Source organism: Nelumbo lutea, chromosome 1 (assembly GCF_056320005.1).
Source record: "Nelumbo lutea isolate HS-2025 chromosome 1, American lotus-T2T, whole genome shotgun sequence".
Taxonomy (NCBI): Eukaryota; Viridiplantae; Streptophyta; class Magnoliopsida; order Proteales; family Nelumbonaceae; genus Nelumbo; species Nelumbo lutea.
The window spans coordinates 133,162,370-133,189,402 of NC_142684.1; the positions used below are offsets into that span (position 1 = coordinate 133,162,370).

The 27,033-nt window shown below is 36.8% G+C and overlaps 2 protein-coding genes across 2 annotated transcripts in view; one reads left to right on the forward strand and one right to left on the reverse strand.

The window, feature by feature from the left end:
* LOC148877671 (uncharacterized) overlaps window positions 1–7,120 on the forward strand; it is a 104,264-nt gene extending 97,144 nt beyond the window's left edge. Inside the window, exons 21-23 of the mRNA XM_088942288.1 lie at window positions 6,347–6,467; window positions 6,565–6,700; window positions 6,802–7,120. Coding sequence (XP_088798414.1) covers window positions 6,347–6,467; window positions 6,565–6,700; window positions 6,802–6,824 — 280 coding nt within the window. The 3' untranslated portion in view covers window positions 6,825–7,120. The remainder of the gene's footprint in view (window positions 1–6,346; window positions 6,468–6,564; window positions 6,701–6,801) is intronic.
* An 8,509-nt stretch (window positions 7,121–15,629) lies between these two features.
* Window positions 15,630–20,671, reverse strand: LOC148877673 (V-type proton ATPase subunit c''2-like). The gene is made up of 4 exons (XM_088942289.1): window positions 20,368–20,671; window positions 20,192–20,269; window positions 16,219–16,389; window positions 15,630–16,113 (listed from the first exon to the last, which is right to left on the reverse strand). The coding sequence occupies exons 1-4, from the start codon at window positions 20,448–20,450 to the stop codon at window positions 15,942–15,944; spliced, it is 504 nt and encodes a 167-aa protein (XP_088798415.1). The 5' UTR covers window positions 20,451–20,671; the 3' UTR covers window positions 15,630–15,941.
* Window positions 20,672–27,033: the final 6,362 nt, after the last annotated feature.

Sequence of the window (27,033 nt, forward strand, 5' to 3'; positions counted from 1 at the left end):
TGTCAAAATCGAATCTTGACTTCTCCCATAGAGTTGGAGATCGAACTGGATGTCTGGCGGCTGCAGGAAGGAGGCGGCAAGAAAGATTTTTGCAGGGATTGCAGAAATCTTTCTTCTGTGATTTCAGCTCTGAAGAGGATGAGAGTATTTCTTCTATAAAGGCTACCGTCCCCTCCTTCTTTGTAACCCCAAAGGATCAGCTCCTAATCAAATTAGGAGTTGCTGATCCAAATCTTATTTGGATCAAAACATCTCTTTAGGTGATAAGGATAAACTCTTATCTTGTCTACAGATTGGATCAACCTTCTCCTAATCTTATTAGGAGGTTTCCATATCCAAATCACATTTAGATCTGGACTCTCTGAGTGGATAGGGTTAAGGCCATATCCTATTTGCTGATCCATCTCAGAATTCGCCCATATTTAACTTATTAAATAAGTCCAGATCGAAATGGACTTTAGGCCCATTAAGCTTATGAGCTCACTTAGCCTTCCTAACTACTGCCCAGTTGGGCTTCCTTGTATGGCGTGGGACCCAAGCATTGATCTACACATCAGCCACATGGGTTTGGCCCAGCCTTTGTTACATGGCCTGGCCGAATACACTGCTATGGACAGTGCACCCCCTAAAACCCATCAAATGGGCTCTATGGGCCCAACACTTACCCTAAGTGGTCCCTGGGCCAAGCTACCTTGTAACACCCAGGGACTGTGGGCAAATGCAAGATTAGCCCATCAGGCATTACCCTCAATGGTCTTACACTTAACCTCTCAGCCCATAATGATCAAACACTGCCCAACAAAAGAGGACCTCTCCCTCGGCTACAAGGAACAGTGTTGCACTCTCTGCTTATATGGATCCCGGGAATTAAAACCTTTTGCAAACATTTTAGAAACCATAATATATATACTTTTATATCTCATATAAAATATACTTTGCAAAACAAATCTCAACGATTGAAATCGGCTGCCAACAGTCTTGGTTTCCATCAGAGAGAGCGCATCCCCGATCATTACCTTTGTCCGACAAAGGGGCTGATCCTGTCACTATGATCACCCACTCAAATGAATTCTCAGACTGTCCCAACATACCCAGGTTTTGACCCCCGCTAAGGATCTCACTGATTGGTACATCAAAGACAGCCCAATCCGACACCTAGTGCAGTATCATAATCAAGTCTAGGGGTCGGGTGTAACTTTACAATTTTGCCCATTAATCTCCAAGGTCTAGGGCAATACTGGAAATCTGGTCCAGTTCAAAGATTCAATTAATCCTACACTGCATGTACCTAGAGTCTCACCTTGGCAGCTGAGACAGGCCACCCCAACCAACTTGGTGGCACAACAGTGTCAGCGTTAACAGGATAGGTCTCCCTAGACCGACCCACTGGCTGTGAACATTCTAAACTAACACGAGACTCATTAAGTGTTCAGTTTAAGGGTATTACACAGAAACATACAAAACTGTCTAACACTCAGGGGGTTCACTAGGCTTCCCAGTGAATTCGGCTAGGCCTTGTAATAAAGGCTGGGCCGAACCCATGTGGCTGGTGTGTAAATCAATGCTTGGGTCCCACACCATACAAAGAAGCCCAACTGGGCAGCAGTTTGGAAGACTATTGAGCACTTATTACTTAATGGGCCTAAAGCCCATTTCGATATGGGCTGATTTGAGCAGTCACTTAAGGGGGCGGATCTGAGATTAGGATAAGCCCAAAAGATTATCTGATCTGCAAATAAGATTAAGAAGAGTCCTAGTCCAAATACAGATTTGGATAAGGGCAACTCCTGATATGATTAGGAGGTTTTCTTAATCATTAAGAAAGAGGAGGAAAAACCCTTATTTCGAATTACTTGAATTCGAACCCTAGGTTTTTCCAAGAGACAACTCTGTATTCTTGAGATAGGATCTCAGAAACCCTAGAGAGGAAAATAGCAGTTCGCCATCTTCTTCTCTAGCATTCTCCTCCAACAGCAGCCGCCACCTTTTCTGCCAGATTGAGTTCTCAGTTTAAGAAAATCAAGAAAGGTTCTTGATTGTACGTGTGGTGCTCACAGTCTTCCATCGAGTTCTTCAAAAGAACCTGGTTCGTGGGACAAACACTACTGGTTCGGCTCCATCACCACTGTGTCATCTTCAATGGGAGTTGATCTTGGTGTCTTCTGAAGGGATAGGAAATCCATCACATGGACACCCAAAGATTGCGGAATAGGGGGGCGAATTTCAAAACTTTTTCTCTCCCTTCAACTGGGAATCGAATCCCCTATTTAGAAAATCATATTTTCAAGGATCATTCTTGAACCATAAACCGAACCAGATCTGAACCAAAAAGGAGTAGGGAGGGATAATACCTGATACAGAGAAGCAGTATCTCCAAATGGAGGTGTTCACGCCCAAGGAAGGATCCAAAATCTGCTCCCACTGAAGATGGCGCAGTGCAGGGTGGAGCAGAATCAGCAGTGTTCTTCCAAAAGAACTTGACCCTTCGCAAGAATCAACTGGACGGCTTGTGAATACAACTCCACCAATCTTTTCTCCAAAAGATTGGTATCAAGATCAAATCTTGATTTCTCCCAAGAACTGGAGATCGAACTGCTATAGGCGGCGGCAAGAGAGTATTTGTAGGGTGCAGAATTCTCTCTTCTTGTAATCTCGGCTCTAAAGACAAGAGTGTGTAGCTTGCATGTCTAAAGGTTGCCGCCCCCTCCTCCTTTTATAGACTTAAAGGGATCAGCTCCTAATCCCATTAGGAGTTGCTAACCCAAATCATATTTGGATTAGAAGTCCCTTTAAGTGAAAAGGGATAACCCTTATCTTATCTGCAGATTAGATCAGCCATCTCCTAATCTAATTAGGAGGCTTCCAGATCTAAATCTTATTTAGATCTTGGACTCTCTAAGTGGATAGGGTCTGGGCCCAATCCTATCAGCTGATCCATCTCAGAATTCACCCCTTAAGTGACTAATCAAATTAGCCCAGTTCGAAATGGGCTTAAGGAAGGTTATGTATTCATTTAGCCTTCCAAACTGCTGCCCAGTTGGGCTTCCTTGTATGGTGTGGGACCCAAACATTGATCTACACATCAACCACATGGGTTCGGCCCAGCCTTTGTTACAAGGCTTGGCCGAATACACTGTTATGGACAGTGCACCCCCTGAAACCCATCAGATGGGCTCTATAGGCCCAACACTTACCCTAAGTGGTCTCTGGGCCAAGCCACCTTGTAACACCCAGGGACTGTGGGCAGATGCAAGATTAGCCCATCAAGTATTATCCTCAATGGTCTTACACTTAACCTCTCAGCCCATAATGATCATACACTGCCCGACAAGAGAGGACCTCTCCCTCGGCTGCAAGGAACAGTGTTGCACTCTCTCTTGTATGGATCCCGGGAATTAAAACATTTTGCAAATCATTTAGAAACCATAATATATACACTTTTATATCTCATATAAAATATATTTTGCAAAACAAATCTCAACGATTGAAATCGGTTGCCGACAGTCTTGGTTTCCATCAGTGAGAGTGCATCTCCGATCATTACCTTTGTCTGACAAAGGGGCTGATCCTGTCACTATGATCACCCACTCAGATGAATTCTCAGACTGTCCCAACATACCCAGGTTTTGACCCCCGCTAAGGATCTCACTGATTGGTACATCAAAGACAGCCTAATCCAACACCCAGTGCAGTATCATAATCGAGTCTAGGGGTCGGGTGTAACTTTCTAGTTTTGCCCATCAATCTCCAAGGTCCAGGGCAATACTGGAAATGTGGTCTAGTTCAAAGATTCAATTAATCCTACACTGTATGTGCCTAGGGTCTCACCCCGACAGTTGAGACAAGCCACCCCAACCGACTTGGTGGCACCACAATGTCAGCCTTGTCAGGATAGGTCTCCCCAGACCGATCCACTGGCTGTGAACATTCTAAACTAGCACGAGTCTCATTAAGTGTCCAGTTTAAGGGTATTACACAGAAACATACCAAGGGAACATGAATCAAATATGCACTATTATTCATTTACAATAAATTCATAAAGTACATCGTATTGATTGAAGCTAAGGGCATACAAAACTATCTAACATCTTCTTTGGGCGTGAACACCAACTTTGGGAGATACTGCTTCTCTGGATCAGGTATATTCCCTCCCTTGTCTTTTGGTTCAGATCTGGTTTAGTTTGGTTCAAGTAGGATCCTTGAATTTTGACTCTAAAATCAGGGAATACGATTCGTCCATACGATGGATCCTACCATCCCTTTCAAAAAAAACTCCTAATTTGATTAGGAAGGCTGATCTTTATCTGCAAATAAGACAAGGGGTTATCCTTATCACTTAAAGAGTCCAGATCCAAATAAAAGATTTGGATTAAGAAACTCCTAATGGGATTAGGAAGTTGTCTCTTTAAGGCTATAAATAAGAGAGCAGGGCGAACCTCCAAAGATACATTCGCTGAATACAAAGAGAATACAACACAGTTAGACTACTCTTGCCTTCTGCTCTTTTTCTTCCTACTCTTGTCGCCCCACCCTGTTCGCTCTCCAGTTCTTGGATTGGATCAAGATTCGATCTTGAAATTGTTTCTTGCCAGAAGAAACAATTTAGAAGATGTGCTCACTGTCCTATTTGATTCTTGCTGAAGAATCACTAGTTCTTGGAGGGGGCGTGAACACCTACGTTGGGAGGAGCATTCTTGCGTGGATTCCGTATTAGGTATATCTCTCCCTTGTTTTCATTCAAGATTTGGTTCGGTTTGGTTACAAGAACGAATCTTGAAAATGCAGTTTTCTAAATCGGGAATAAGATTCCTGGATGGGAGTAAAGAAATATTTGAAATTTTGCCCAACCTTCCTGCAGGGTTCGACCATCCATATGATGGATCTCCCGTCCCTTAAATGATAGCTTTAGGATGATCAAATCTCTCACAAAACAGAAAAATTAAAAGAATAGGACAATAGGAGATGGAGGAATGTCACCTCTCCTGAATTAAGCATGGAATAACATTAAAATTAATACTAAGCCTTCAATGTAGTTGCAACACAAGCAAATTCTTGAGTCACACCCAAGACAAATAGTTAAGAAAAGATTCATCTAAATTTTAATAATAAACTATCTCATATTTATAAGATCATATATAGAATCCCTTTCATTAATCTTTAAGAAATTGAAATTAGAAACTAACCATAATTTGGATTTTCTCATTCCTGAAGAACTCAAAAAATTTCTATAAATACACTGTCAAATCCTTTACAAGTTTGGCATGAAACTATAAAAGGAAAAGTAGAAAACAACTTACATGAATCAATATGTATCAAAGTAACACCATACATTTGAACAATAAGACCAGAGAGCTTGTTACTCATAGGAAAGAAAAATGGATTTATGGATTGAATCAAATATGAAGTCAGTTATAACAAAAGCATATCGTTATTGAGGAACAATCAGTGTACTTTAGTCATAATATCAAATTTTCTAAAAGTTGAGAGGCAGAGAATCATATTACCACTTCATTAACTGTCCATAAATCAGTTAAAAACTCTTTTTGACTTTGAATTGCATAGACTTTAACTTGTTAACTAGATAATTAATAACCAATGTGATGGCACCAAAATATTAGCTTCTGTATGTTCTGTATCATCTAGACTGATTCACGACATGTTTTTTCTTGTTGCATTAATTAACATCTTCAATAATGTCCATTTATCATCTTGGTAAGTATGTATACATTCCATTATTCCTTTTCTTGGTTGAATCTGTCATGTGCTTTCTTTGATTCAGTTAAGGCCATGTCAGTGTTCATTCTCTTTCATATGAATTTCACCATTTAAGATCATTTTTATGTTTTAACATTATTCCTATCAAGGTTCAACCAAGATAGAATAGTTGCTTATAAATGCCAATTGGGGCCTTTAGGTAACTTTGGAAGTTTCATAGCTGCTTTCTTAAACCCAATTAGGGAAATTCTAGAATGGGACTTATATGATCAATTTACTAAATTCCCAAATGGTTTGATTATGTCTGAATACCTGTCACACCAATTGCGGGGGGGGGGGGGGGGGGGGCGGAGTCTTGATTTGCACATCACATTCTCAAAATATACAATTGTAATGCCTAGTGGTTCATGGATTTTATCAAAGTCATAGGATATTGAGAGAAAATAATTACTAAGAAGGATGGAATAAGAGAAGGAATTTTATACCAATTTGTTGGTAGCATGCGCACTCATTGGCCTGATTGCATGTGGGGATACTACATGCAACAACTGGTAACATGTATATAATTTAGCAGGTAGTTGAGATATTTAATTCACATTTCCAATTGATCCTTTTGCAAAATTCCCTCTAGGATGGTTCGGGAAGGTTATTTTGGCTTCAAAGATTACTTCCAATCATTATGTGACACAGTGGAGGGTGATGGTGATTTCTTTCTTCTTGGTGATGATTTTACAAGTTATCTGGAAGCACAGGTAGACTTTGTTTTCCTTTGGAATCTCCATCCCATTAGTGTGTTTTCTCTTACCCAAAATGGATTGGAATTTGAAATCTAACACAAGTCAACTGTAGGCTGCTGCTGACAGAGCGTTTATTGATCAAGAGAGATGGACTCGGATGAGTATTCTTTGCACTGCTGGCTCTGGAAGATTTAGCAGTGATAGAACAATGGAAGAATATGCAGAGAAGACGTGGGATATTGAGCCATGTAAGTGTCCCATTTGATCACTAACTTTCCCATATTAGGAATATAAGAAGGGAAGCTAACGACTACTTTCTTAATCTGCTCCCTGCATCTCAATTCGCAAGTACCAATTTCTCTACCACTGTGAAATTGTCCTCCATCTGTCTGTCAAAGCTTAACAAAGTTCAATAAGCTCCTTAGCAGCATTGTAATGTTGATCGCCATTAATAAACGATGTCAAAGCTGCATATGTAAATATACTTAATTTATTTCCCCATGTTAATTTCTAGTCTGATACCAAGTAGGAGCATCAAATTGGATGATATGTTGATATCCTCAAGTCTTTGACATATTTTTATATGGAACTTGACCAATGTATGACTAGTGGTTACTATGCAATACTATAAGAGAGACATAGTAGACGATGCAGTTGTCTTTGAACAATGATGGTACCTTTCAGGGATTAGAAGCTGTTGGATTTTGGGAGGGTTTTTATGGTAATTGTCGGAGGGATGAATAATATACTGTTTACGGTCAATTTTCTTTGTTATTCGCCTTGACTCAGCTGCAAAACCATGATTGAATGTCAGTCCAACCCAATCCAATCAGAAGGCAAGAGCATGTACTGTTTCAAATTTGCTGTCAGTAACGGTTTCTTTGAGGTAGAAAATTTTCAATGAACCTACTTCTCCCAGGGTTTGATCACATGCCTCTTAGTTTGGAGGGATGCATATACGAACTCTATCTGCCGATACGAACTGTATCGGGACCATATCGGCCGATACAGATCCGAAACAGCCCAATACGGGCTCGTATCGGCTGACAGGTATGAAAAGAAACGGAACGAATGATTTATACATGTTCCACAATTCAAGTTGGGGGGGGGGGGGGGGTGGGGTGGGGTGGGGTGGGGGTTATGTCTTGTTTATTTGATCACAATTCAAGTTGCACTTCAGTGAGAGTGACTAGATTAGTCTATATTATTTTTTGTATCTTAGTGCTAAACTTTTTATTAATTTTTATAATTTTATGGTTTTTAATTATTTCTGAATAAAGTTGGTTAAGAGTAAATTTGGCATAAAGAAAATTAATGCATTACATAAACATTTTCTATTTCAAATGCTAACGAAAGGAAAATATTTATACCTTTTTCAAAACAATATGATGGTTTTTGTTAAAGTCAGAACATATATATGAAAGGTTCATAGAATTGTTAGAAAACCCAAGGAGGTTTTTTATAATTTTCCCTATTTTTAAATAGAATTTAAGTAGGTGACTTTAAATTAATTAAACTATATTTAATGTTAATAAATTTTTATTATTTTTTTATTAATCCTTATTAAATTTAATTAATTATATTAAACTTTTATTTTTAAGTGGAGTTTAAGTTTGTTAGTAAAAAATTAATTATAAAACTAATAATTGTTAGATAATTTTTTATTAGTTATATTAGTTATAATTTATCTTATTACATTTTATGAATTTATTTGTTTTTATTATGTTAGTAAAAATATTTTTATCAATAATAATTAGTATTAATTACTTTTATCTTATTTAAGTAATTTAATAAATTATTTTTACTATGGTTAAGTAATTTTTATTATTTTAAGTGGAATATAAATGGATTATAATTTTGTGATGTTTTATTCGATATTTTTAATTCATCATTAACTCGGATGGTTAAACCATTCGAACTTTCACTCGGCCTTATTTCTAATTTTGAATTTCTTAAAACCTACTATTTTGTCAAAATTTGTTGATTTGGTCAAAACTTGTTCAACCTAGGTGGTTGAATCATTGACCCTTTTGATCTAGTTGTTGTTTTTTGGGTAAATTTTGATCTAGTAATTGGGTCATGGGTTACAATATACATTATTTTGAAAAATTTTACAGGGCTTAACTTTGTGCTCAATTGTCTGATTGGGGTGATCTTTTTTTTTTTTTTTGAGTAACTTTTCATGATCTTTACAACTCCACTATATATATAAAAAAAAAAAAAAAGAAAACTCATTTTATAGTCTCAAATTTTAATTCCTAGCTTTTATTTATAAAAAAAACTAAAAACTAAAATAAAAAGTACAAATTAAACCTAAAATAATATATGACACACAAAATGTAACTATATTATGTCATATAATGAGAAGGAGAGAGTTAATGGCATGAGTTATTGATGGAGAGGGTTACTGGCATAATTAATGGTAAGACAATTAAAGGGGTTAATGATAAAGATGATAGGGAATTGTTAATGAGAGGAGATAAAATTACTAAATCTTAGTTATTTTGTTCAATCTTAAAATGATAAAATAAAAAAAAAACTATAAAAAGATTTTTAATTCTCAAAAATAACCAAAAGTAAGAAAGTGCCAACTTGGACATTCCTTTTTAATATATAAATATATGTAATACCATCTCTCTCTCTCTTTCTCTCTCTCTCTCTCTCTCTCTCTCTCTCTCTCTCATGGGGTGAATCAATTTTCTTATATAAAAGTCTAAAGAAACCAATTCTCCTTTTCCATGGGTTATTAGGTTTTTATTTACTTTTCATTATTTTAATGTAGATTTTTTCATGGATTGGTTCAACCATTGCAATAAGATAGCACTTAACATGAACCTTTGGTTATCTTCGTCAATTTAATTTTAAATTTATTTTTAACTTGGTTATTCATCTTATATTAAGCACATTTTTTGACTTTATAGCGCTACACCACCGGGGGTAGTCCATCCTCAAACCCTTAAGCGTGCAACCTTAGTGGCAACTAGACCTATTCATGGACTGGGTGACCCAACGGGCCGGCCCGGCCTGGCCCGACCCCCCGGACGGGCTTGAACATGCTTATAGGCCTGGGCTGAAAGTCGGGCCAAAAAGCTTGGCCCGCAATAAATTCGAGCCGGGCTCGGGTTTTGTCAAAATAGCCTAGCCCGAGCCCGGCTCAGCTCGACTTAATATTAAACTTAAAATTAGTTATGTGATTATGTCCATTTGAATAAATTTTTTTATTTAAGAATGTAAAATTGTGTTTTAAAATATAAAAGAAAGGGAAAAATACCATCTTGTAGGCCCATTGTTCATTTAAATAGAAAAAAAAAATACTACCTGAATTTTTAATTCTAATTTGAATAGGGAAAATTGTTTTTTTTTTTCAATTAGGTCGGGCTTCAGGCTCGGGCTTGGGTTTTAGGCTTTTTACCAAGGTCGGGCTCGGGCCCAAGTTATAAGCCCGTTGGTCGGGCCGGACTCGGGCTCGGGCCTAGTATATTTTCATTAGTGACAAGTGAAATCCCGGCCCGACCTGGCCCGTGAACAAGTCTAGTGGCAACCGGATTTGATTGATCCTAGGTCTTTGCTACAATTAGCAAAAGAACCTATCAACTAAACCACCATCGATTAGCTCTCATGCTAAGCAGTTGATGTATAAAAGCAACCTGTGCATCACACAAGTCATCGCTGGTATCTTATTAAACTCAAAACTTCCAACTTGAAAAGTTATCATTATCAAATAGAGGGCCCGAGGTGATATCTCGGGCTTGTAGCTCTGACAGTCAAGTTAGTGGGCTAAGTTGTCTAGAGGGTGGTTAAGAATTTAGCGAGTCATAAAGTATGAATTGAATGCTAACCTGTCCTTTGTATATTATTCGGGATACTTGTGAGAGTGTGTATTTGTCGAACAGGCGTAGGACACATGTCGTAGCTTAAGACACCTGGAGTTTGCTTTTTCTTGGTGGAGCTCAGGTACAATACCTGGGACTCTATCAAGACATTTGTTACTTGAGCTCGACCACATAGTGCTCAGCTCGAACATCTATGGCCTGATTCAGGCTAGCTGGTATCTAGTTGAGACACCTGAAATCCGGCATGGGAACCTAGAGCCTAATCAGGGTTATCCATTAAGCCACCTATAGCATGCATTAGCCACCTAGTGCTTAGTTGTGACATGCATTAGCCACCTAATCTGTCCTCCATGTCTCTAATGTATAAAGAAGGCCCAAGACGAGCTATTTGGCAGGTTTACCTTACGTGTTGGTGATCTTGTTTATGTGCCACCAAGTGATCACTTGATGGACAAGTATAGAGTATGGAGCTCTCATGAAAGGGAGCTCACTTGCTAATAAGGAAGGAGCTCTACTACGTGGGAGCTCATCTCGACTGGGAGGTCTCTTCGGTGGTCGGTAAAGCCTATATGTACGAATCGAGTCGAGAAGCCCGAGGTGTTCTTATACGTCACCGAGGTGATTCTCATCCTTATACATCTCGACTGGGAGGTCTCTTCGGTGATCACTGAGTTGAAGGCAAGTTTGCGATTCCTCCCAAGCGTGTCACGTGTTCGGCAATTCGGAGATTGGCTTTACTCTCATCAATACTAACAAGGGTTCATCATACTATTTTCGTCTACTTATTATTATTAAAATGTATATTATATAATTTGTAAATGGAAAATAGAGAGGAGAGATGATGATGATTTGATGAAGAGAGATAGAGAAAGAAGGGAATAGTTAGATTGACGTGATGATTAGATGTAAAGTTGCATGGTTGCATCTCAAAATCCGAGCAATGGCGCGTTAAAATCTGGGAATGTTAATCTCTTTGATGGCGATGGATGGATGGATGGAAGGATGAATGGATGCATGTACAAGTGAAAATATAAACGGAAAATTACGGATAGGCCCATTGCAGATTTCTGAATTCTGCTACAAATCTATAAACATTTAAAATGTCAAAACCTCCCATTCCATACATCAATGCCTACGCGTGAATTGACATCAATTCCGAGTTTTTAGGCCTAAAATTTTTAACCTTGGGCTGAACCGTCATTCTCAATGATTTTTTTCCTTAGGACAGAAGGACAGGAAAGAAAAAAAAATTTAACTAAATTTTCGATGGCCAGAGAGGAAGAGAAGCTAGACATTTGATAATTTTTAACTTTTTTGTCTTTTCTTTAGTTTGGAACAAACCCATTAGGCTCAATTTGGAAAGACTACAAATCCAAATATTTACATTGCAAATACATACAAAATAATATAAAATATAAGGTTTTGCACTCTGCATATTTGCATTTGTTCTCCTTCCAAACTAAGACTTAATTTACTTTTAAGGGAAATTTAAATAATAATTAATTATTTTGAGAGAAATAATAAAGGATTTGATTGCTTGTTTAAATTTTATTTATGAATACAACATGATGTAGGTGTACTTGAAAGGCCTCAGATCGCACCGTATGGTATCGGCCAGATGGAATCCTGGCCACACATCTCTAGCTACCTCCAACCACACATCTCTACACTGACTCTCTTGCATTCAAAATCCCAAGAGAATTCTCCTTAGCTATTAAGGACTAATCTTTGAGCCATCATCTCAAGCCTAGTCCGACCCCTCTTTGGCACTTGGTTAATATGACCGTCGGAGTCTCACCCCTAGGATAACACTTAAGGCATCTAACATGTACTATTCTCTTGCTTACAGGTTAGACCCGTCGGCCTTGGACACCAACGAAATTCCCTTGTTGCTTGCGGCCTCATCTTTGGCAACAACAATTAGCTTCGTATGTATGAATGTTGTTCGCACCTGATTTTTGCTCGGTCCGTCGCCTAAACCCCAATTCACCCCAAATTCTCGATCAGACCCTTCTAGTATCTCTGAAACACCCAAAAAACCTGAATTTCACCCCAAGAGCCCTCAAGTCCACCGTTAAACTTACCCGATACCTATCCGATGGCCCCAATCGACCCCTACTTACACCTCAACCACTGTCCAGTAGAGGCCTCCTAAATTGTTGGCTCCAAATCAACCGATCCTCCCTTCTTTCATAACATTCACCAATAGTGATTTTAGCGTCTGATAATCTATATAGCCTCAAGCATAACTCACATAGCTTACCCACCCCACACCATTCATCCTACCAAAGTCTGATTTTAGATCCATCCCCTACCACAAAACTAGTAAGGTCTTTGAAATCCTTATAAGGCCATGATCCCCTTGTAAACACTCACCCCTTACGAAGCTCACCCTCCTTGCTTCCCAGCTAAACCTCACCACTCCATATTTCCCAGCCACAGACCTCTATAGTGAATTTTCCTCTCCCTAAATAAAACCTCTACTTTTATGAAAACACTTTTATAAAAGTACATTTACGAAAGCATTTTTACGAAAGCACTTTTATAAAAGTACTTTTAGGAAAGTATTTTTACCAAAATATTTTTACAAAAGTACTTTTATTTTTACGAAAGCACTTCTGTAAAAGTACTTTTGTGAAAGTACTTTTAAGAAAGCACTTTATAAAAGTACTTTAGGAAAGCACTTTTATAAAAGTACTTTCACCAAAATATTTTTACAAAAGTACTTTTAGGAAAGTATTTTACGAAAGCACTTCTGTAAAAGTACTTTTGTGAAAGTAAGTACTTTTACGAAAACACTTTTATAAAAATACTTTTGTGAAAGTACTTTTACAAAAATACTTTTATAAAAGTATTTTTACACAAACACTTATTATAAAAGTACTTTTATAAGAGAATTTTTACGAAATTGCTTTTTCAAAAGCACTTTTATGAAAACACTTTTACAAAAGTGCTAAGCACTTTTATGGAAGTACTTTTATGAAAGTACTTTTACAAAAACACTTTTACAAAAGTACTTTTGTAATAGTACTTTTACAAAAACATTTTTATAAAAGTACTTTTACGAAAGCACTTTTTAAAAATACTTTTACGAAAGTACTTTTACAAAATACTTTTGTAAAGCACTTTTATGGAAGCGCTTTTATAAAAGCACTTTAACGGAAGCACTTTTACAAAAGTATTTTACAGAAGTACTTTTATCAAATTGCTTTTATGAAAGCACTTTGTAAAACTACTTTTATAAAAGCACTTTGTGCTTTTATTCATTCATTTTGGATTGAATATTTTGAAAATTTGAAAGAAAATAAAAGGCAAAAAATTACAGTACTTATTGGAAAAAAAAACCACCAAATGCTCAATATAAAATAAATGCTTATTTTTAAAATAAACACTTGAAAAAATTGGATGCCAAATGAACATAAGCACTCTAAACATGCCTGAGTCTCCGGAATTATGATCGGATCATATTTGGATATACAGCATACCTTAGTACCTTACCCCCAATTCGATCAAAATCGCTTGCGGATGGAGATGGACTCGGTTTGAAAAAGTTGAACTCGGGTCGGGTTTTTCTGGCTGCAGAATTTTGAAGCCAGGATGGTTGATTGGTAATCATCACTCACACTCAAAATCAAGTACCCAAAATGCCCCTCTGCCCCATCTTCTACACCTGTACCTGAATCATCATCCTCAGAAACACGGAACATGGGGGTTACCAAAGGATGGAAGGAACATGGGAGCAAAGAATCCAAGCCCTAACCCATATTCTGACAAGCCCCATTATAGGCCAATCTCTCCACTCTCAGCTTTTCATCTCCACGCAGGTCCCCTGCTACCTTAACTGGGGTTACCCTCCTATTCTCAGCAACAAAGACCAGAAGAACACCTTCCCTTTTCTGCATCTCAGGAGGTCTCTCTCTCTCTTTTTGAAGAGGTCTCCAAGTTTGGGCTTCCTGAGACATCTTGGCGGTCCAAATGCCCATTTCAGCAGCCCCCACCATTGATCTTAGCGAAGGGCGTCGAAGAGGTTCCTCCCTCGTGAGGTGAAGTACAGAGGAGACAGTATTTCAAAAAGCGATTGAGAAGAAAACGCCTGGGCAGTGACGTTCACCCGTTAATTCCTATTGCAATTCCAAATGTCTTGTTGTTCTCTCTTCTGCTTTGGAATCCCTTTCCCATTGATTCTTGAGCCACCATGTACAGCCATGCTTTGCCTTGGTTTACCAGGAAATAAAATCTGAACATGCTTGTTTCATAGTTAACTACCTGGATGCCTTGTTGGTTTGGATTGCTGATCCAATTACCTAGATTTCATCAGTCAACAAAACAAAGGATAAAAAGCAACTAGCCAACCAAAAGTTGAGATGGTATTTGAGCTCAAAGGTTCCATTTCCAAGATCTTGTTACACTTGGGACGTTTTGGATGCATGGCACAGAGGGCATAGTTCAAAGTTCAGACCTTGTGCAATACTTAAGGCATTAAAACAGACACCAACAATGTAAGCCCGGGTACTGAGCATCTCCATTAAGTAGAAGAATAGTAGCTTTTGTAATACGAGAAAGTAACTAATGGACTGTGTCTCAATTTGCTTTACTAGACCTGTATTTTGGTCCAGTCACATTTTGGTATCACAAAATGGGCAATCTCAATCTGAGGAAGCTAAAAGCATTCTGGAAGCAATGCGGAAAGAAAATTTTGATAACCACAACTCCAGTTCTTATCCCAGAGGCCCCAGAAATGATGAGCTCTTGCATACAATTGCTACCAACCTACCCAAAGTTTATTCAGTGGCTAGAGACAATGTAGAAGGGTATCTTACATAGCAGACCATAAAAAGGACCATAAATGAAATGGCATAACAATACCTATCCATAAATGGTCTGTAAATGTGCCAAAGAGGGTTTTTAGTATCATGGTGTTTCTCTGTTGTTGCATTTAAATAAATTGGCAGACCAGCTTTTTTACAATGAATGAGCTAAATACATGATTGCTTATGCCTATTTAAGCAAACATGTCCATTGATATTCCTGCTAGGAGGAATTGTAAAAACATCAATTTGACACTTCTACAATTGGGGAGAGCTTGCTGCTGCAATGACCCCTATGATATGTAGCATTAGAAAACGAAAAAACAAACCACTTTTCTAAGTAATCCTATTCTGATTGCAAGAAAATTTTTGATAAAAAACCAGAACACAACACCTGGTCAACACATCTACCAAATATGTTGCATGGCAAAAATCTTGCATATCTGGAAGAGCATTTGGTTGCTGATTATGCTCAGATGCAATAGAGATAAAAAAAAAAAAAAAAAAAAAAACAATGATGCCAAGCACCGGCCAAATGAGTGTCACATATGGGCTGAAGTTTTTTATTAACATTATAAATTATCATGCCCAGAAATCTAAATCTCTGCAACTATATATGTGGCTATAATGATCAACAGAATGGAGGAACGATAATGTCAAACAACTACCTTGGGAAAGGTAGGATGTATGCATATTCTGGTCAGACAGTAGACAGCAAATTGTAAGGATGTGCTTTTTGGCACCAGAATCAATTTCCTTATCAAAATGAGTGCCTCCTAAATAATAATTCTCTGCTACTGTAATAAACTGTGGAATAAGTACTAAGTTGTACCACTGGAAATGGCTAGTCACAATGTCTTTGCAGGCCATGTTGCTTGAGATGACATGATTATTCCCACAATTACTCCGAACAATCCAAGTGCACTACCAAAGATCTCGATCACTAGAATCTTCACAAAAAGTGAGGAGTTCTGAGCATCAGATAATGCACAGCTGCTTCCAATTATTCCTACACATAGCCTGTTTCCAAAACAGTTGATAATAAAAAAAAGAGAAAAATAAATAAATTACTATGTTATTGCACAGATTCTTATTGGAGTATGTGGATGAAGGCTGAAAACACACCCGCACACAAGGTTTGCAAAGCCAACAATGATCCCTGAGGCAAAGATTGCATATCCTGCTCTAAGAGACTCTGATTCATACATCTTGGATGTTGGCACACTCTCTAGCTTTGTTTGAAGGATGATTGCCACAATAACACCATATATAGCAACAGCCTCACAAAAGATCACACTGAAAAGTAAAGTCAGTTTTAAGAGCTCTCTGACGAGTACTTACGAAAGCATATGAGCTATGCTGATGGATTTCAAGTATGGACAATATCATCATGTGTGAATAGACAACACGTTCACCATGCATAAAGAAAATAAATGATTACACGGTTGGCTATCATGGTTCTGAATATGTGATTGAGTATACAGTTCAGAGACACCTACTAGCCTTAATTTCTTATTGATGCCTACACTTACAATGATGCATGATGTAAATGTGTGAGAAAAGAACTGTTATTTTCTTTAGGTGGACCTGAATGATTTCTACTTTCTACCAAAGTAATTTAACATTATCATGCACTGTTGAACAGGGATTATTCATGACAAATGTACATCATGACCATCATTATCATCTAAGCCTTGTCCCCAACCATATGGGGTCGGCTACATGAATACTTATTCACAATTCCATGCTGTTCACATGGAAAGATAAATCAGCATCCATGATAATGGTCTCACAAAAGTCCGTACATCACCATCATAATTATCATCTAAGCCTTGTCCCAACTATATAGGGTCGGCTACATGAATCCTCTTTAACAATTCCATTCCGTTCACATGGAAAGATAAAAGGATCCATGAAAATGAGAGTTTGGCAAATGTTTTAGTGTCGGCTGTCAACCTGACGAACCCTCCTTTATCCTGGGGCTTGGGACCGGCAGTGTAAGGCAAGCTCGGACTGGCAGAGTTGATTCAAGTTTCTGCACATACAGATGTAATTTCCTAGTTCTTTAACTGATGTGCTGCAGTTATTGCAAAACATTTCAATTTAAATTCTCAAGATTGGTGTTTGTGAAAAAGTCTTACTTTATTAATAAATAAATACTAAAGTTTTACTCCATAATAAATAATAAGATGCTACTAAAAATTTACAAAAAAAGAAAAACAAAGTGATTCTAAAATAAAGAGATGATGGCTCCCTTATCCCCTTGTACCTTAATGGAGATAACCTTAATAAATAGATGTTACATAGTGGATAAGCCTAAGCAAGGACTGAATATCTATATAGAAACAAAAAAGGCTGCTCGGTAACTTCAGCTATTACTGCTAGCAATTAAAAACACATGTAAATATAGTTAAAAATGCCTACAAAGTTCTAAACTCAACACCACAAAGCTTTGTCACAACTATATAGGGTCAACTACATGAACCCTGTTCTGTCATTCCTCTCTGTTCAGTTCCATATCCATTAATAAACTATCAGAATTCAAGTTATTTATCACTATTTTATTGGTCAATCGTTTTTAACTACTTCAATCCATGATCTTCTTGGCCTACCCCCATCTCTTCCAGACTTCTCAATTGCCCATACATTTGCATATATATGCTTCACTTATATTCAAAATTTCAAATGGAATTTGTTACCATATAATGCAAAAAGGTTTCTTTCTCTTACAAGCTATTGTCGGCAGAAAATTTAGCTTTGATTATTATTTACTGATAGTCCAACTCTGAATTTACAGATTGCAGTAATGGTTAAACACTTATTCCCATAATATGTGGCTTGGCTGCCAAATTTCCAGGTACCCACAAGTGTGTAGCATGTCACGCCTTCAAAAGTCATGGCATGGTGATATAATGATATAAAAAATTAAACAATATTAAATTTCCGCAATCTATGTTTGATCCCAGAGTTTATTACAGGAAATATACATATTTTAGGATAAAAATATCTTATTGATCTTACTGGCAAATCTCAAACCATGTACAGTAAAAATGAACAATGTTTCCAAACCAGAATGCATATTGTTAGTACAATGAGTATGATTTGAGATTTTTTCCATTTTCTTTCCTTTTTGAGTTGGAAGAAAATTATTGAGAAAATACACAAGTTTTCTAGATAGAAAGTTAATAACCGACGTTAATACAAAGCTAATGAAAGAGGGTAGTGGGAAGAACATTTATTGTTTTCTTTTATTGGTTTCCATAACTGGTACATGTTGAATAATCACAACAACAACAATAAAATTGTAGCAGCAGCAGCAGCAGCAGCAGCAGTAGTAGTAGGACCATCAGTCAAAACATCAACTGACTTGTGTACCAATCTTCAAAGTTTAAACCGCTTGAAATCCAAGCTAAAAATAAAATATCAAGATACTCCAATCCTTAATTCTATGATTATGGGTTGAAAGTAAATATTCTTCACAAGCAAGGACACTAAAATTCAATGTCACTACCATTAGCCCAGAAAGAGCTTCCCAGTTATGTTGTCTCAAATTTCTGGATGAAAACACATTTGCTTTGCCCTTCACTTTCTACTTGAATAATATCATCCAGAAAATGAAATATAAATATGTTAAAGCATAGATGTAGGTAGTCTGAACTGAAGGAACAAGCAGAATTAGTGAATGTGAAAAGGATTATAAAGTTCCTAAGTACCTTCAGAGCATATATTATTAGAAAGGTAGTTGGAAAATTTTGTAACAGAAAGGCACTCAAGTTCAAATTGATACTAGAAAGGTAGATGGGTTGAACTTCATTTACAACCTTATAAAGGCTGTGAGTTGAAGAAGGATAACTCCCACACCATAGAACCGAAGTTCATAAACAAGAGATTCAGTGTAGGAAAAAACTATGATACCTGGATTAATTTACATGCCTGACATACCAGTGCCACTGTGCCAGAAACAATAATTGCTAGATATAAGACTAGATACTGCATGCTCTATAGCATTATCACGTTTAAAATATGTAAATGGTATGTTTTAACAAATTATACAATAAAAAAATTGCATGCTAGAAATTTAATTAAACTTGACAAGACATAAATCTTGAGACATGTAGATTCAAAAAGTTAACACAAAAGCATGATGTAAACATATTAATGGGATACCCATACCCATATCCATGTCTGGGATTTTCAGGAAATGGAGAATGATATCCCTCAATCCTGTATCCATGTCCATGTCCATGCCCATATTGATATCTGGGCATCATATGAAAAAAAAGGTCCTTACAACCTTCACAAAAGATGGCTTCTTCTCTTTTATTTCTTCTGAGTCATCAACTTTTATGTTCTATCATAAAAGGAAAGGTCTTATAAAGATCGAGTAGGAAAAAAGGTCTTCAAATCTTGCTTAGCAAAAGATATAAAAGTTATAAAAAGAAATTTCAGAAAATGTCTCCTTACTTCAGTATCATATAAAGGTAGTATCATACCTCTGAAGTCTGAAGGACTGTTATAACATAAAATTACTTAATTTTCGGGTCCTATAATGGCCCACCATTGTCCCTTCCTTTAGAACTATTTCTAGAGCCACTGAAGTTCAGCTGAAATCACCCAAATGAGAGGAGAGACTGAAAAATACTAACCCTTTTCCTCACTGATGAAATCTAACTTCATAAAGTGGTACTTTAAAGATATGATACTACCCCAACTATAGTTCTAAATAGATAGGAACAAGAAGTGCAAGTCTAATTAAGCATACTAAACATGAATGCTGACTATCATAAAAGTGATACTAACTGCTAATTAATAATCTATTCTCTGCGTCACTGCAACACATAAAACTGGAGATTTATCAAGTCAGTCTTCTGGTGCGTATCTACTGCACATATTTATGACCATTAAAGCATTGCATATTGATAATATTGAATAAGTTGGGACCCCCTGATAGATCAAATTTTCAAGTATAAACGGTGTTAAATTGACAAATATTTACAATCTAACTGAGAGAAACAGACTGAAGTGAATTAAACTTTAAGTAATCAATTAAAATAAAATGTAGAGCTTTTCAGTTTGAAGATCAAACCCAACTGGTTACCTGATGAGATTCTTCGAAGTTATGCGGGGAGCTTTAATTGCAGCACCAATCAGACTACTTCCAGTTATATATATTCCCCTGTAATTGGAGATAGGATATCCAAATCGGCAAAATGGCATTAACAACTGAAGAAAAAATAGCTGGGAGAAAAAAGGGGTGATGAGACTAGGACATACCAAGCAGCACCCAATACAGAAACACCAATGGAGATAGCGATTCCAACGGCGGAAAAGGCGTACGGAGATATCTGCGCCATCATTGAACAAGACGTCGGTTCAACAAGAAGACGCAGAAGTTCTTCTTCCGTTAGAATGAACTTCTTCAAATAGGGTTGCTCTTGTAGCAATGGCGCGAAATAGGGTTGCTGCAGTTGCAAAGAGGAAGAAAAGAGAGCTTTTTTCTACGAGACCCGTGGATTCAACTCCTTGCTAAATTGAGAACAAAAGGCCGGGAAGAACAAAAGGGAAAAAATAAAAGGGGAAAAAAAAAAAAAACTAACCGTTATAACGGTGTATACTTCTTTCGATCAGGGCCATGGATGAATCAGACCCACTTACACCAGTCACACGGAAAAACAAACTGGGCCCGGCCCAGAAAGAAGGGAAAGGGTTTTTTGCATTTACGCCCTCATATCTTAGAAATTTGTATATTTTGCTCCTATGATTTACCCCATTACTAGCCCCACTTAATAATCAAGTGAGAAATGCCTTCAACTACCTTAAATTTGATATAAGAGAACAAGATCTATTTTATTTTAGTTTTTTATTTAAAAAATCTGTAAATTTTGAAAGAAATGAGAACATAATAAATTCTAAATTATAACAAACAAAGCAAATATAATGTATCTTATTCCCTTTTTAATTTGAGAGATTTAAAGGGTTAAGTTTATTAAATCATATTTTTTTAACAAAAAAAAAAAACCAAGTCATAATTTGATGGTTACTCTATGTGGCTTTTAAAGTTAGGGTTAGGGGCATGGATGCAGTTAATTTATAAAATATCGTACCCCCCCCCCAAAAAAAAAAATAAATAAATAAAAATAAAAAACATGCAGAAAAGATGCACAATGCCCGAAAGAAAACAAAATCAAAGTGATGACTGACTTATGTCAAATAGAGTAGGGAGCATCTGTAGAACCTGTCATACTAAATTCGTGCAAATAGAGTATGGAGAATTTAGACTTTCATTAGACTTTTCTTGCTGTTAGTTTAATTCATTATTATTTGTATTATGAGCAGTATTTCAATGAAGGTTCTCGCCCACTACCTAGGTTTAAGAAAAACATAAAATACACGTAAAAATGATGTATGAACATCGTAGTAGTAATTAATGTTTTAAAATAAACCATCTTTCATTATAAATGATGAGAGTGGATTTGGCCCTCTAATGACATTGTGACATATGGTACCCCAGAATAACTATGTGACACTCGGAACCACTCAGACAACAACTTGCCAAATTGATCGTGTCCAACTTGGCGGCCTGGCCCAGGCGTCGACTTGGCGACCTAGCTGCGGCACTGACCTAGTACATGCGTCGACTTGGCGACCTACGAGACGTGCTCGTCGACAAATTCAGCATGCATACCCCACGATCCTTGGAGGTTGGCCCTCGTTCCGGAAGATGGTCAGCGTGCATGGCGGTTACCTTCAGGAATCTCGAACCACTTAGACGACCTCGCAGAAATCTCGGATATGGTGCATGAAGCCCATGCCAAACAATGCCTATATAAAGGCACCAACCCCAATGGCAAGGGGGGAGAAAGTAAGCAAGCTCTAACTCTCAGACTTTGTGATCTTTAGCTCACAGTCTACTATGAGAGTACTGACTTAAGCATCAGAGCGACCTCGCCAGGTTAGCCACCCTGGGTCATCTGACATTTGGTTCCTTGCAAGTCCCTAAAGAGCAACGAAGCTCATCAATCCAGCTCGACATCTCACAGGATGCGCTGCACTTGGTTAGCCTGGTGCCTCACAGGCAGCTCCCCACCTGGTCAACCCAACACCTCATAGGTAGCTCGGCGTTTCACAAGCAGCTCGGCACCTCACAGGCAGTTCGGCACTATAATTAGCTCGCCACCTAGCCTGCCCAGCTCATCTAGCCAAAGTTCTCCACTTCGGCCTGAGTCATCGGCCACTTGGAAGCAGACCAAATGACGAGGTACTTAACACAACAGATTGATACATGACCAAAAAATCGATACATCAACAAAAATCAATTCATCAAACATTATAGTAGTAATTAATGTTTTAAAAATAAACCATCTTTCATCATCATGATCATCCTTTCTCTTCTCACTCTTAGTATAAAAGATGCTCACCCAATACATGATACACCAACCTTAACAGACCTAACTTGATATCAAGTTGGCATTTCCAACCTAATTATCCTTTTTTTTTTTCGTTGGATTCAGGATGGCCAAACCCAAGTTTGACACCTTGCTAGCTACATATAGAGGTGTAAATCGAGCCTTGCACGAAACAATTTTATGGGGCGCCCATGCTTTGGTGGGCCATGTTTGCCTCCTCTAGGATACTTTAGAGGTCAAGCCCAACATAGCCCATGGTACAAGCCCAGGTGGGCTTAGGCTGGGCTAGGCTACGGGAAGCATATCTAAAAGAATTTGAAAAATATTGAAAATTTTAAAATAAATTAACAAAATAGACAAAAAAATTAAAATTTTATTTTACACGAATTTTGATGTATAGAATTGTTTATATATGAAATTAAAAAAATTACAATACCATTGAAAAACAATAATATAATAAAATTGAAAATAAAAATTAATATATTATATATATTATATAATTATTATTAAATATACATATGCATATAAATATGTATAATTATATGATTGTTATACATATGCATATGGGTCATACTGAACCGTGTTGCGGGCTGTGCCACGCCATACTGGCCCATGGACCCAAAAACCCAAACCCAGCACGGCACACATATTACAGTGATGGGCCGGGCTCCGGCACAGCCTGATTTACAGCTCTAAACACATATATAGAAAGTGTGTTTGTAACTCAAATATAATTCCTAATTAAACTAGTGATTTATCCAATAACGAATACAGTAAATTACACATATATGTTTTGTTTTGAACCCACTACTCAAGCGGTAAGTATTGAAGCATTTGGGATGAGCTTTTTATTTGATTTAGGACATTAAATTAGGCTTGATGGCTAGCTTTTTGAACGATTGGCAATCCTAATTTAGGTTCAAAACAACAATAAAGAATTGAAGGGAGGGTTTTAGGTTGCTACTGTCAGGCATGGAAGAGACTGCAGAGTTAGAGAGAGAGAGAATCCCATGAAAAAAAAAAGTCCAATCTCAATGGTTTTCTTTGCATTAGAGAACCTTGACACAAAGGAAAAAAAAAATAGTAGTTTTGGCACTGGTCCAGTGGCCGTCAACATATATAATTGCATTTGTTTCTAAGTGGAGGTGCTAATTATGGTAAGGTCACCAGATGGTTATATGGTGGAGAGTCTGGATACATATATGGGATTAAATCGTGGCTCCACCAAGGATGAGAGGTTTTGGGGTTTGAAGCAAAGAATGTAAAATTTTCCGGACTGAAATGTACCAATTATAATTTCACCTTGTTTTCTGTCTCCTAATTTGCTTTTGGTTACGTTTGATTGCATATAATGAAGAAAAAAAAAAAAAAAGAATGGTTTCCTTGGAAAATGATATTTAATAAGAGAATGAATAGCAATGAGGAAATAGATTGGAAGGATCACCTACGTTTTGAAAATGACTCTTTTTTGTTGGTATTCAGTGTTATGCACCATAACTTCTCCAGTCCCTCTTAACCCTTTTTTCCTGTGGGATTTGATTCTACCACAGTGCTGAAAAAAGCCAATTAACACATCAATGAGCTAAGCCCTTAGTTGGTTTGTTTTGACTTTTGAAAATGACTTAAGAAAATTAAAAGAAAAGAGGTGAAATCCACTACTACCATTGGTGTACGTACCCTTGGGCTAAAACTGCGAAATCACAGCCCTTGGATGTATTGTATGGCCCTACCTTAATGTTACTTTATCCAATTTAAAGTGAAACCACAGTAATACATCGAAGGCTGTGATTCACAGTTTTAATTAGCCCAAGGCTTTGGCAATAGGTTTCTTGAGAAATAGATCAGAGGAAAACTAAAGCTCAAGCTCATCCAAAATAGATCAGAAGAAATTCAGAGGAATGGACCAAGTTGTAGTTTGTGAGAGTACAAAACCAAGATATACGACAATTGAGATAAGAGACTCGTGCAACGGACGATTGTACTCGTAATATGCCAAGGAGATCAACAAACTAGTGTCCAACACAATACGACAATTAAGCTTATTCTATTATATTTCTCGTGGTTTTTAAAACCAGATCAGATCGGACGATTGGACCGAAAAAATCAAGAACCGATTAAGTGACCAATTTCGTTTTTCCTCAAAATCAGATTTTTCTCAAAAACTATTGATTTTAGTCAACAAACTATTGATTTTTCTCAAAATCAGATTTTTCTCAAATTGTTTGAATTGGGTTCAAACAATTTTGACCATTTTTTATTTTATTTTATTTTTGTCAGAACGATAATATTTCTACTAAAAAACAGCTTATTCTATTATATACATTGATAAACAACATCATCCAATCCTTATCCCGACCATATGGGGTCAGTTACATATAAATCCCGTCTTGTTCTATTCATACTTTGAACCCAATTCAAGAAGTACTTATATCATTTCTTACTACTTCAATTCCTATCTTTATAAATAAACGATAAACACATTCAAAATAAAAATTTCAATCAACGTTTCTAAAAATAACACCGGCCCGGCCCCGAAAAAACCATTTTCGGGGACTGCCCCGTCCACATAGCATTTGATGGAACCGACTTAGTTGTTTGGCTTGAGACTGGATTGGTTATGATTGCTCTCACCATGATCAGCAATAGTAGCGTTTAATAATGAAGTCATTGAAAGGTTTAATTTAGATGATAGAAATATGTGTTTGGGTGGGTCATACATTAATCCCATTAGTCTTAGGAGTATTGTAGGGTTTAATTCTTGCCAGCTGCTGGCTGGAAGTGGCATCATTATATTTCATTTAGAAAATCTGGTAGTAGTACACATACATACTCCTAGATATAATGTGACAAAAACTTGACATTGAAAGAGCACATTAGATGTAATGAACAAGAACGAAAGTTCAGGGGAAAAAAAAAACAAACACGTTTTTTTTGGGGGGGAATTTCTTCTGCGGCTTCCTCGGTTGCTTGCTTCAGTGGAATTTCTTTGGTTGTTTCATTTAAATCTTCAAAGTAGGGGTGCCAGTCGGGTTAGCCCGAGTTAATAGTTTACTGTTTACAAAATCTCAATCCTAACCTGCAAAAGTTACACACAAAATTTGCAATGTTAATTGATTAGACGGATGGAGGTACAAGTTATTACCCATAAGAAACTTTGATTAAATTTTGTGGTATAAAAGGTGCCAAGCAACTCATTGATAAGGTCTCCTACAGGATGTAGCCAATACTTGTGATTGATTTCCGTCTTCACTTGTATCAGGGGTTATGGCATGGGGGACGGGATAGCTCCATTTTGGAGTCCCAAGTCCCATGAAATAATAATACCACTATGGTTGTTCCGGACCATTGATCTCAAGCCTACGTAAAGGAGAAGGGTTGGGTTAACTTGTTTTAAACCATCTATTTGTTCCGGTGTGAGATTTTCGGCATAAATAGGCTTCTAAAAAAGCCACATTTTCAAATGGACTTTTAGAAAAATGTTCAGCTAGTCAGCAACTTTTTTATTTTTTATTTTTTATTAAAAATAGCTTCTTGTAAATGAAAGAGCCAAATGGAGTTTTCTATGCTTTCTCAAACTGCTTTTTAGTGCAGAAAGTTTGTTTTGAACATGTTCACCAAATGACTTCTTAGCAAAGAATTTTTACGAAAGTACTTTCATAAAAGTCCTTTTACATGAAAACACTTTTACAAAAGTACTTTTATAAGAGCACTTTTACAAAAGTATTTTTATAAAAATATTTTATGAAAGTACTTTTATAAAAACACTTTTACAAAAGCACTTTTATGAAAAACACTTTTTATAAGTACTTTTACAAAAAACATTTTAATGAAAGAATTTCTACCAAAGTACTTTTATTCATTCACTTTGGATTGAATATTTTGAAAATTTAAAAGAAAAAGAAGGACAAAAGAGTCACAAGTGCTTATTCTACAATTTTTGTTCTTTTTTATGTAATTTATGGTTTTCTTTGTTTTTTGTAATTTCTGATTTTTTTCTTCATTTTTTTTTTGAATTTTTATACTTTTTTCTAAATTTTATGTGTATTTCCTTTTTTGTAATTTATATTATTTTTTTCATTTTCTGTATTTTTTCATAATTATTTTGTAATTTTTATTTATACATTTTGTTTTTTTCATAATTATATTTTTAGAATTTATGTATATGAAAAATTAATAAATTAGATTATGATGGATTTGGGTTGAACCCAACCATTGACGGGTCAGGTGGATACCCGGCCATCCACGGTCCACCCCTACTCACTGGCATGGCTTTCTCCGCGGAAACAATCATTTTGAACCTTTCCAGGAACACGAACATTTGCTTTTGCAATTCACGTGCCTATATGATTTAGCTCCTTAATTTATGCTTTCCTATATATATATAAACTGGCGGACCCCGTGCAATGCATGGGAAAAAGATTCTTGAAAGAATTCCAAAGCTCGCAATCGATCATTACACTTGCACTTTATAAAAAAACACAAATACACATGTTGAATGAAGAAAGAAAAACTAGAATTGCACGCCATCTACTGT